Source organism: Thunnus thynnus, chromosome 21 (genome assembly GCF_963924715.1).
Source record: "Thunnus thynnus chromosome 21, fThuThy2.1, whole genome shotgun sequence".
Taxonomy (NCBI): Eukaryota; Metazoa; Chordata; class Actinopteri; order Scombriformes; family Scombridae; genus Thunnus; species Thunnus thynnus.
This window is the reverse complement of record NC_089537.1, coordinates 3,814,093-3,826,749: the sequence shown is the minus strand read 5'-3', so window position 1 is coordinate 3,826,749 and position 12,657 is coordinate 3,814,093. Positions and strand designations below refer to the sequence as shown.

The window sequence follows — 12,657 nt, the reverse complement described above, 5'->3', positions numbered from 1 at the left end:
TGTGGAAACTGTGGTTAGACTATATTTATAGTCTTCAAACTCAATACTGAGTTTTTCCACTTCTTTTTCACGTGTCTTTGTTGTTGTCCTCTGCACTCGTTCAGCCAGACGTTGCACACAATGTAAACTGAATAAAGAAATGAATAAATGTGCAATATTCTCTGAACCTCACAAAAGACGAAGTAAATGTCCAAAAGGTTTTATTCTACCTTGGGTTAAAAAAAAAAGCATTTTAAGTTTAAAAACTGTCAGTTACGAAGCAGCTTGAAATGAGGAGGTGTTAAAGCAGACAGGATGTGTGGTTTTTGTCCGTACAGACAATGGTACAGAGAGCAGTTTGGTTTAGTATTTGGACTGCATGCATCTTACGAAAACAGATTTTAAAAAGTCTCATACAAGCCATGTTTCAGTTGTGGAGTTTTAATTGCACCGAATACTCACAAGGAGCCACAATAGATTATAAAAGTAACACAATTAAAACCAGTGAAGAAAATAATATTTACAGAGGGTGTGAATATTTACAATGTGAGGAAGAAGTCAAGTGAGGTCTTTGCCTCCTTTAAAATAAAAAAAATCAATTGATACAGAATATTTCCTCCATTCTATATGTCTGCAATAATAGCAAGTAAAAATGTAACTAAAATAAAAGTTACTGCAGAGCGATTTCTCAATAGGGCTAAATAAAAGTCATAAGTGCATGTTATCAGTACAAGACAGACACCCAGAAGTGACAAGTTGATGTGATGTTATCTCTCTTTGCTTTGCTCACTAAAAGTTTACAGGAAAGGAAGAACAGAGCATCTAGGCAGAAGTCAAGTCTCATGTTAAAGTTACTGTGAATTTTATATAAAACATGCATAGTTTTTTTTAATAGGAACACAAGATTGATTTACTGCTACTACATCATTTATTGTATGTACAGCACTAAACTCTACTGTTTTAATGTTTAATAATGATGATTTTTTTCTTACTGCAGCTTCTCATGGGGCTTAAATTCTGTATTATCCACTGGAATAAACATTTAGGCCTTCAAACAGAATAAATCTGTATTTTGCTGCTCAATATAGTCAGACAGACCTTTTTTTTCTACCAGTAGCAGTAATAAACCACACCTCCCAAATGACTTAAAGGATAGAGCTGACGATATTGTAGATTTTTCTAAAATAGCATAAAAAGACGAAGAAACAATAAATTGATCTGCTTTGCTAACAGTTATTGTGTGTGATATATCTTATTCGTCTGTGCCGTAGACCTCCGTTGTTATCCAAAAACTATTACACTATTAAAACATTTTCCTTCATTGTCATGAACACACACACTGTAGTTTATAGTGACTCAATCCTCCCCCCTACACACACACACATACCATCCTGCTGCCAGAAATAGCGCACCAAATGTGGGTTCATCCACTACTGAATATAGTCCCCAACAAATGCACTATTTACACTTGATTAGTAATATTTGCTATAATTTTTTTTTTAAACATGAAACAATATATCTGTGAGCTGCATTTAAATATTTACGTCTTCAGTGGGAACCAATGAGTTTGGAGCTCAGATAGTAGAAAAATACAGAATATCACCAGACTTATTCTTTCATTTTGTGCCATGTATTGCTTCTGCTGCTTTAATAAAAAGTCAGTAAAACCTGTTGGAAAGCAAAGTATGAGAATGTCTCATGAGTACAGTGTCACTCTTCTGTTAGTTTCCTGTTTTGACCTAACTGTTAAAGCTCTGTTAGAAGCTGCAAGTGGTCAGAGTGGTTAGTTTCTCAGTGCTAGAACAAAAGTCACGTTGTGCTCCGGGTGACTGTAAATGATAGCAAATGACATTTTAATAAAGCCATTGCTGAGAAATGGTGAAACTGTCCTTAAACTGGATGACTGGATGGAAGATCTTATACTAAATATGTAGATTTTGGTGCACCGAGGCCTTCGTTTGATAGGTCAAGAGTTTCTATGTGCATATAATTCTGGATGTATTATGTTCAAATGATCAGCTGAGAACACACAGTTTTTAAATATATTCTACTGTCTTATGAATCTGGGGTATATCCTTATTTGTGCTCATTTTAGTATCTTATCAGAGTCTTGTGATCATTTCCATTTTGATACGATAGCAACTGCCCATGAGTTAAACAGAATCACAGTATATACAAGCAAAATTGCAGAAAAGTTAATACAAGAGAGTAAAAGACCAATCATTACAAGAAAATTGAACAAAAAGAGAGTCCTTGCAGTTACAGGAAGCAGATGTCCATTTTTTGAGATAAAAGTCTTTGGTAGTCCAAAAATTATCCGGTCTGAGAACCTATTGTCTATTTTGTAAGATCCCATAGTTCAGTCTTTTTCCCAACATGTCATCAGCACTCTCTTGGTATATTCGACGTTCAACGTTGACTGTTAAAATGTCACAGTTTGTGGAGTTCAGGGAGGTAAGACTTCGACGTAATCAGGAGTATCTAGAGAAAAGTGGAGAAAAGGTCGAACAAAATGAGTTGAAGAAAACGGGGATTAAACTGTGAGGAAGAGAAGAAGACAGAAAGATAGGTAGGAACATATGACGTACTCTCATAGTCAGGTTCTTCTTCAGGTGGTCTTGGGGGTCGGATCACCATGGCCGTCTTCCTTTTGACAGAGTGGCGTAGGTGCATTGCCAGGCCCTGATTCCTCCTCTTATAATGACGGATGAGATCATCCAAGTTCTTAAAAAATGTCTCCTGCACACCTCCTGCTGACTGCAGGATAAAAAAAACAGCAACAGGTCAGTAAAGAGACTAAAAGGCACAGAGAGGGAAAAATTCAATATCAAAGGAGCAGGAACACATGTGGAAAGGGTAAAGAATGACAATATGAAACATAATTATGAGAGGAGGGAAATAAAACAAAATGTAAGAGATGAGAAAAAGATGTATAGTAGCGGAAAAAGCTACATTTGAGAATGGGGGAAATAACAACCAGAAAAAGGCAAAAACAACAATATGTATCAGGGAAATTTACAGAAGGAAAAGAAGAGAAAAAACAATATTAAGTTGGAAGTGGAAACAATAATATGTGTGTAGAAAAACAGGCCTCAAGAATATAAGTGGGAAATGGAAAATGTCACATGTTGGAGTAGAAAAAATAGCATTGAAGTGGATTACAAGACACAAAAAGATGCTGTAGTGGCACAAATATGAGCAGCCAGACTGTGTGACGGTTCATAAATTCATCGTTAAGTTTGTGTGCAAAGTCTTTCTTCAGCTAGTGACTGAGAGTCAAAATTTAAGGAATTTGTCTTATCTAATAAATGCATAAGTAATGTATAAATTGGTTGCTAACTAACTGGATGTCACTGTTAGCATTACAAGCTGTGACATAACTTCCAAAAATAATTGTTTTAGGGGCCAAAAGATAAACTTAACTCTTAATCTGATAATCCTTTGTAAGTGTAGGTGTGACTTTGTTTTATTTCTGTCTGCATACCTGGAGAAATACTGTATGTGTGTTTAAGAATTAGTCATGCAGTTTACAGTGAGAGGGAAATATCCGACTATGCTAAGCTAACCAATGTTATTTAGTTATTTAGTCTAATGTTCTTGGCATAAAGTTTTGTAATTTGAGGTTCAGTGTGTTTTGTCTGTTAAAAATGTTAAGTGTCAGGTCAGATACCTCGAACATATTCCATATCATACCTCTTACTCTTCAATATAAACCTGTCCGATATCAGCAAGCTAACATTAGCTTTGTCAGTTGGTTCATTTAACAGTGTCACCTTAGGTTAGTGGCTGTAAATGAGTTTCAGTCAAGTGATTTACTAAATCAGGTTGCACCATCAAAATTTAAAAAATTTGTTTTATCTCATAAACACTTAAGTTGTGTTTAAATTGGTTGCTAACCAACAGGAAGTCATTGTTAGCATGTCAAGCTGTGACATAACTTCCAAAATTAACAGTTTTGTGTGGTGCAACCAGTTTTGATTTAGTGATGCTTACATCTCTACTTAGTAAACATGTATGTTATAACAAGGCTAAGTTTGGATTTATGAAGAGCTGTTGCAACCAACTAAGGGTGAATTACTGGATGACACCACTGACATGTAAACTGACAACATCAAAGAGATATAGGAAAGAGGAACAGAAACAAACAAGTGCATAAAGGGTTAAAATGAATGACACATCATGCTTTGCGTGGAATGGAAAAAAGTGTCCCCCAATAAAAGATAATATCAGTGAGTGTGGCACTAAGTGCTGTGCGGTGTGTTTGTCTCTAAACCAACGTCAGAGGAGTTTCCTGTGACACGAGGATGATCGGTGAGCGGCTGAGTTTCCACTATGGCTCAAATTAAATGTTCCTTTAAAAACACTCAGACTGTTTTTGCTGCAGCCAGACTGATATCCTGTCTAATCTGTATACAATGAGGGGGCGGCTGACATTTTTACCAGATATGAGCGTTTTTTTTTTTGATCTGACAAATGCATTACAGTAATCCTCCATTTAGATGAAGAGCAGAGATGTATTCTTTCATTCATGACGATTCATTTGCACACAAATTTCAATCTAGTCAGTAGTAGACCATTAGTTTGGTTTCGTTAGTGGTCTTAGTGTATGCAGGGCTGTAGCTGCCATTGCAGACACTAATGTCATGTCCTCAGTGTTTTTTTTAGCAATCTATGGGGAGTTTACAATCTACAAGTAAAAATGTTCACATAATTGTTGTCATACATGCCAATTCCAGTATGATTAAATTCAGGGGTGTGTCATAACCCGGCTCCTAGGCTGTGACAAATATGGGAATGGACACAATGGATGGCAATAAAGTAAAGATATTTATTATAACAAAGTAAACAACTGAAGCAGTAATTTGCAAATATGGAGAGTTTCAGACAGTAACATCAGTTGTGTAAGTGTGGGTGTGTGAGTAATGAAGTGTAAGGTGTTGTGGAGTAAAAACAAAACCAAAGAAGATCCTTCAGTAAAAGTACTACAGCAATGGAGAAATACTCCATTACAAGTAAAAGTCCTGCATGAAAAATACCACTTGTGTAAAAGTACATAAGTATTATCAGCAAAATGTAGTTAGAGTATTAAAGTAAAAGTAGTGTTTTGGTTCCTCTAACCATGTAAGGGCAGCACAGACCTTGGACTCTTTTAAAAAAGGCCTAAAAACCTATTCAGGAAGGAATACTGTAGCACTTTGAGTTTCACTATAAATGAAAAGTGCAGTTCAAATTAAATGTATTATTATTACATATAGTTCCTGGCCTGGGAACGCCTTGGGATCCTGCAGGAGGAGCTAGAGAGCGTTGCTAGGGAGAAGAATGTCTTTCCCGGATAAGTGGTGGGAAATGGATGGATGGATTATTATTATTATTTATTATTATATATGACATCATTAGATTATTAATAGTGAAGCATCAGTGTTAGAGCAGCATGTTACTGTTGTGGCTGCTGGAGGTGGAGTTAGTTTCAACTACTTTATACACAGTTAGCTAGTTTAGTCCAGTGGTTCCCAACCTAGGGGTCGGGCCCCTCCAAAGGGTCAGCAGATAAATCTGAGGGGTCGTGAGATGATTAATGGGAGAGGAAAGAAGAAAGAACAAAGTTCTGATACACAAATCTGTTTTCAGTTTTTGGAGCTGTTAACAACTCATAGACATCTGAAATGTGACCCTGACTACACACTGCTTTTTGTAAGACGTCAAAAGCCAAAAACTGGTTTCATCTTTAACAATGTGTTGTTTTTTAAAAGCTTGTTATATTATCCATTACTGAAAAGTAACCAAAGCTGTCAAATAAATGTAGTGGAGTAGAAAGTGCAATATTTTCCGCTGACATGTAGTGGAGTGGAAGTATAAAGTAGCATCACATGGAAATACTCAAGTAAAGAACAAGTACCTCAAAATTGTATTTAAGTACTTTCTACTACTTATTAAATTCAATTTACTTAAATTTGACTATTTTTAGGCCAATAAAAAAGAAATTTATACAGAACAAGAATTGAGCATCATAATATGTGCCTGTATGAATATAAAAAACCCTTTTTACTTTTGACAAAATGTGGAAAATGTAAAATGTTACATCTAAATAAAATATACCAATAAATATATGCCATCTACCAGCTGAGTGGTTAAGGTGCAAACCAAATAACCTCAACGCCCCCAGTTCTGTTCCAGTTTGAACCCTTTGCAACCCCCCCATCCCCAACCCCCCCCCCCCCCCCCCCCCCCCCCATCACCAATCTCCCTGCATTTCCTCTCTGTATCTCTGCTGTCGCTATTGAATAAAGTGGATTAAATAAAATGCTTGACACCTTTTGATACTTTCAAGTATAGTAAAGGCTTTGAAACCCTGTGTGTGTGTGTGTATGTGTGCGTGTGTGTTTACCAGGAGAGTATACTGTCCGGTGTGTGCCTGAAGTAGTCTGTAGGTATACACCACTTTCTGTTTACTGCAAACATAAACAGGATACAGACATTTAGACAAAACTTTCCATCAAGAGGTGACATTTGCAGACCTGTTACAATAAATTATATTAATGAGAAGACTTTTAGCGGCTGAGCTTATAGGACTTGGTTTTACAGTCCCGCACTGTGAGCTATTAATGGTGTTAGCAGAATTAGTCGTTGATAGTTAAACATCTTAGCCTAGTGAGAAACTATTAAAAACATAAGTGACATTTCTTAAAACTTACCTTTAAGAAAAAAAGCCTTTTATTAATCTTAGCTGAAAGTTTTAGTTTGTTCCAGAATGTTTTATATGTTTTATTCGTTATTTTGACTGTTTTTATCTTATTTTAATGTATTTTGGGCATTTTATTCTAATGTGTTATAATATATTCTCTGTTCTATGTTGTAACTTTTGATTTTTTCCTTTGTAAAATGCTTTGTAAAGCTGTTTTGAAAGGTGCTATATAAATAAAATTTATTATTATCATAAGCTGGTCACATGAGCATCTGGCACCTGGTTTGAATCCTCTTTACAGTGGCTACAGTTTACAATTTCATTTAGCAGACGCTTTTATCCAAAGTGACGTACATCTGAGAGCTGATACAACACAAGCAGGGATCTAGTCAGGAGAGAACAACATGAGTAAACGCCATAAAGCTAAGTTTGAGTCTGATAAGATGTAGATGCCAACAGGCAGTGCACAGAGGCATTTTTTCTCTCATCGGAATTGCCCTTTAAAAGCATCTTTCTGCATTTTTCTATGAAAAACATTTAAAACATTTGCAGTTGTTGGTGCATTAAGATAACTTTGTATATTGTCTCTCATATATATATACTGCACACCTGTAATGAAAACAGAAGAGCTGCAACCAACAGTACTGTTACGTAATCTCACCACATCACATTTATAAATGTCTGTTTAATTAATTATAGGTCAGCTTTGATTAAAATAGAAACTGAATAGAATAGTTCAGTTTGGGGGTTACTTACATTTTAAACGCATTAAATGCACTTTAATGAGCTCATGGGAAAAGTTCTTTGATGATGCACAAAAGTATTTCAATATTAATACTCTCAGTGATATGAAGAACTAAGATGCAAAATGTTTTGCATCTTAGTTCTTCAAGGAAATGCACAGCAGATTTCCTGCTAAACAAAAAGTACATTTCAGTTTTCTTCAGAAATATTCTTTCGATTATTGTTTTAAACAAAACATTATGGAGTATCTAATAATACTAGTAATACTAACACTATATAGTACAGTATATAATAGTAACATGAACACTTATACCAATATGGGTGCTAACATTAACACTATCTAAGTATGATTAATAAAGATACAACATTAGGAGTATTGTTAGCTGTAAAATTACAAAAAGAAACTAAAGGTCCAGATAAGGGAAGTCTGGCACAGTAAAGCTGGACTTCTCTTTATCTGGACTTTAGCCCGGTCTTTGCAGTACAGAGAGCAGAATACTCACTAGACACACAGACACATGGCTCCCTGGATGGTCTCGCTGTCTCGGATCAGGTAAGCTCCATCCTTATTCTTCTTTCCCAGCAGGTCTTCACACTCCTTCTTCGTCATAGCACCGTGGTAGCACACCGGCAGAGCTGATGCCATGATGAGGAGAGGCTGCAATGGACAGACATCCACCACAGCAAACACGACTCACTACCTTCTGTTTCTCAGATCATTTCTAAGAGGAGCAGTCCTGAATCCCCTTGAGAGAGCATGCACCTGCTGAGTGTTGTTATTGTCCCTGAAGTCTGGTGGAAGTGAGAGCAGAAGAAACAGGGCACGTCTGCAAAAATGAGAGAGGCAGACAGAAAGAGAGGTCAGCACTCAACAACACTGAGGTGTTCAGCAGAGTGCACTGTGAGAAAGAACAGTGACAGAAAAAAAAAAGCCTCAGCGCTGGCCTGATAGTTTCACAGGAAGTGTGTGTATGTGTGAAAGAGAGAGAGAGAAAAAAATAATGAGCAAAAGAAAGAAAAACAAGCCTGTGTGAATATCAGTAATAGCATAAATAGCAACAGGAGCACTTTCATCTAAACTCATCTTAACCCTTGGAGCTGCAACAATTAGTCAATTAGTGAAATAAAAAATTGCTGGTTCCAGCTTCTGCAGATATGACAATTTGCTGCATTTTTTTTATCATATATGATGAAATATGTTTTGGTTTTAGACTGTTTAGTCAGATAAAACAAGCAATTTAAGGATCATCACTTTGGGCTCTATGAAGTTATGATGGGGTTTTTTCACTTCTATTTGATGTTTTATAGATTAAAGAATCAATCGATTCATTGAGAAAATAACTGGTAGATTAATCCGTAATGAAAATAATCGTTAGTTGCAGCCTTTTTAGTATTAGTAACACACAATAAGATATCACTTTATTGATCCTCTGATGGGTTTACACGTCCCAGCAGTACAAGAAGGTTTATTAGAAGAACGTAAATCCATACAAAATAAATTCAGTGCTCTACAGATAGAAAATAGATAAAAAATAGAAAATAACAGACAGCATGCATACAAACACTCAATGGCAATAAAAATGTCTTGGAGCATAAGATGTTCTATCTCCTGATTTTGATTAAAAATTTGAGACCTTACTTTTGGTTTTGGGTGAACATTTTTTGGGTAATTATTACTTCAGTATCGCTAAACTCCTGGCTAGCCCTGGTAGTAGTGGTAGTAGTTGCACAGTATTAGTTGTAGTCACAGCGGTAGCACTACTTGTTAATTTTAGTCAAGTAAGATGTTATTTATATAGCCCAATATCACAAATTTGCCACAGGGGGCCACTATATACCAGAAGCAGTTGTAGTACAGTAGCTGTTGAGCTGCAGTGCCACTCAGTTATGTTGTGATAGAGATAAATAATGTATTTTAATGTATTTTGGTTATGATTAGTTCATTGTGTTTATATTTGACATATTTAATTCTTTCTGTTCATATCCTGAGCCTTCATAGTATGGAGCGGGTCATTTTTGACCCGGCCCAAGTATCCCTTTATATTTTGTCCCTATTACCACATTTTGAACAACAATGGTATTTTATATCCATATATATCTTATCAGTCATTAATAAATGGGTGATTAATCCTTCATTAATGTTTCAGAGAGTGATTTTTTTAAGGTTTGACACTGTTCATTTAAAGAAAATACATTCACAATCACAAGATATTACAATCTCATGTTATCTACAACAGGAGAACATAATAAACCATTAAAACCACCAGTCAACACTGCCTGTAAACCACATGCCTTCCTTTTTTTGGCAAAACTTCTTCAAATTTAACTCGGACAAGAAAGAAACTCCCATCATTGGCCTTGAACACGTTTCAAAACAAATACATCCACTCCTTGACCCCTTCACTCCTAACATAAAGTCAGCTACAAAAAGTCTGGCTGTTGTCCCGGACTGTAACTTGAGCCTGGAGCAACATGTTAAGAGAGTATTCCGGTCATGTTTTTATCAACGGAGGAATATTTCCAAAATTGGATCAGTTCTGTCCTTAAGTAACACAGAGAGAATTATACATGCTCTTATATCCTCCCGTCTCAATTACTGTAATGCCTTGTTTACTTACCTGACCAATCAAGCTGTGGAGCAGCTCCAAACTGTTCAAAATTCAGCAGCTACACTATTGACCAAAACAAAGCAATTCTCACACATCACACCAATCTTGGCTTCACTGCATTGGCTTTCAGTATCTTTTAGAATCAATTTTAAAGTTCTTTTAATCACATACAAGGCTCTGAATGATCTGGCGCTGGAGTATATAACTGAGCTCCTCACACCATACTGTCTAAACAGGCCCCTCAGGTTTGCCAGTCTGGGTCTTGTAACTGTTCCAGAGTCCAGCTGACTCTGTCACTGCCTTTAACTCCTAACAGCTGATTTTAGTGAGTTTGATTCTTTCTTTCATTGAGAGTTTTTATATTTTTCGTCTTTCATTCCTTTATTGTGTATATACAAGCATATATGTGTGTAAATGTATGTGTATGTATGTAAATATAATAACAATAATAATAATAATTGTGCACAATCAACTCTTCATTGGTTTGCAAATTTCAACCAAACTGCAAAGTAACAGTACTTTTAGTCCTTTTTGTTATGCAGAAGTTGCATCTCCTTCTCTTTTGTTCGCTTGTGAACGTGACTGTGGGGCTGCAAAATGATGAGGGTAAGCTTCAGCCTACTGTGTTGCTGCGGCTGCTGTGGCTGCTTTGTGGGGAAGGTGGCGCCGCCTTTGCATGAGAAAAGTCAGAAGGGCCTTTCTTCCATTTTCTATATCCTATGTTGACCTCTTCTTCTAATAATTTCTCTTCAACTCACTGTCTCCTTTTTCATCTTTGAATGACAGATCCACCAAATCACTCCTTCCCTTCCACCAAATTGGTGAACTAGAGGCTCAGGTACTTTTTATATTTCATATGAAAGCTGCCCTCCACTACAGGGAGGACTACTGTATGTAGGGTAACCACTATGTTGGTTGCCTAGGTGATGAGGGGTTTGATTTGTTATTTTGTACAGGCGTGTTTGCAGGTGCAGATGCCCATCTGGGTAGGACCACTGGCAAGTATAGCAATATGGTGCAGCTCTCATGACAGTGTCATGGTCTCGTTGAGCTCTGTCACCACTGTCCCAATGACAGAAATACACACACATGCCAACCTTTAGTTTCAAGATTGCACATAACCACCCTTTACCTTGATTTGACCCCCTCTGGTGACTTTTAAATCCATTTGAATACATGCAGGTCAAATTTGACCCGGAGCACCCGCTATGTACTAATATTTATACTAGCTGCACAAAAATAAAATAATTTTGAAATATTTCCATTTTTGTATATTCTGGGTCACATGAGGAAAAGTCGTGAAATTTATGGTGTTTTTATTACTTTAAAATTTCTAAAGGAGTCAAGTGTGACCCGAACAGTATGTAAGGGGTTGTGTGTGTGATTTAAAGGGATATTAATAATATGAAAGTATTCATTCAGTGGATCCAAGATCCATTAAATGACATCTGACTTATTAACTGTCAATGATATTCAATTTTACAGGTAAACCTACTCAATATTGTCTTGTAAATAGGTTTTCATGGCATATTTCTGTCTCTTAGAGCACTAATGATGGAAATAAATATTAATTATAGTGAAAGGCAAACTAGCAATAAAGGTATAAAATGTGTGGATCGATAAATTCTTTTGAAAACACATACATAATATTTAGGTGGACACATATTTTAGTTTTTTTAAATTTGATTTAATTTTATATTATTCTATTATTCTATTTATATTATTTCATATTATTCTATTTAATCCAATTGTATTTTCCAGAGTGGGGCATAATTGTGTTGCTAAAGGCACTCAGAAGGTTAGTGGGTACAGTCATAGGCGCCTGATTATGTATTAAAATGGTGGAGCGAATTTGTAATTGTAATTTAAAACAAATTCCCTGCATTTCTACACCACCTAACCTCTTGGATTAAGTCAAGACACAGCCACCTGCACTAGTCTAGATGAGTTAGGTTGAGAATGCTCAGTAAACCAGGAGTTCATCAGAACAGTGTATAATTGGGTGGATCAGGACAGGAAATTATTTTAAGAAGAAGAAGAATTTCACATTTGAAATTATATTCATTAAAAACATTACGTAACTTAAAATGTTAGTGGGTTGCAGGCTTGATGTGGATAATTTAACCTGGTTAAACAATGTTAAACCTGAAGGTTGCAATTCTCAAAACTCACAGGGCATCTTCAAAGTCTGACAACTGCAACAAAGTACAAACAGTTTGGATGAGATTTGGATCAGTTTTGATGAAGCTATTAGCACCACTAGCTGATATAATAAGAGTGAGATAATAATCATAATAATGAAAACACAGCGCGACGCACGAAGTGATGCGTCATCATATTTAAAAATAACTCCATCTAAATACTGACTAAAACTGAAACTAAAGCAAAGTAGTCTGCAGAAATCTAAACGTGTCACTTTCCACTGCTGAATATTTGACTGTTTGTTAATTCAGACACTTTGGCGCCACGAGGAAAAGCGCTGCTCTGCCTGTCTGTCTAGCTGTCACTCTGTTACGAAGGGTTGGACTGAACCAACTCAAAGGGTGGTCCGAGAACGTCAGATTTTTGTCAGTTACTGAAAATAGAAAAAAGATCATTGATATAGGCTGTTTAAATATAATCACCTGATTGGGGACTGTATGA

At 36.2% G+C, this 12,657-nt stretch overlaps 1 protein-coding gene across 3 annotated transcripts; it reads right to left on the bottom strand.

The window, feature by feature from the left end:
- Positions 1-289: 289 nt before the first annotated feature.
- Positions 290-12,481, bottom strand: si:ch73-264p11.1 (uncharacterized protein LOC100000923 homolog). 3 transcript variants are annotated; one of them, XM_067578208.1, is made up of 5 exons: positions 12,187-12,481; positions 7,909-8,232; positions 6,365-6,428; positions 2,568-2,736; positions 290-2,460 (listed from the first exon to the last, which is right to left on the bottom strand). In XM_067578208.1, exons 2-5 carry the CDS (start codon positions 8,049-8,051, stop codon positions 2,426-2,428), a joined length of 411 nt encoding a protein of 136 aa, XP_067434309.1. In that variant the 5' UTR covers positions 8,052-8,232; positions 12,187-12,481; the 3' UTR covers positions 290-2,425. The 3 variants fall into 3 exon arrangements, with proteins under 3 accessions (XP_067434309.1, XP_067434308.1, XP_067434306.1); XM_067578207.1 differs by lacking the exon at positions 12,187-12,481 and adding an exon at positions 10,024-10,436; XM_067578205.1 differs by lacking the exon at positions 12,187-12,481 and having other exon boundaries at positions 7,909-8,337.
- Between the last annotated feature and the right edge of the window lie 176 nt (positions 12,482-12,657).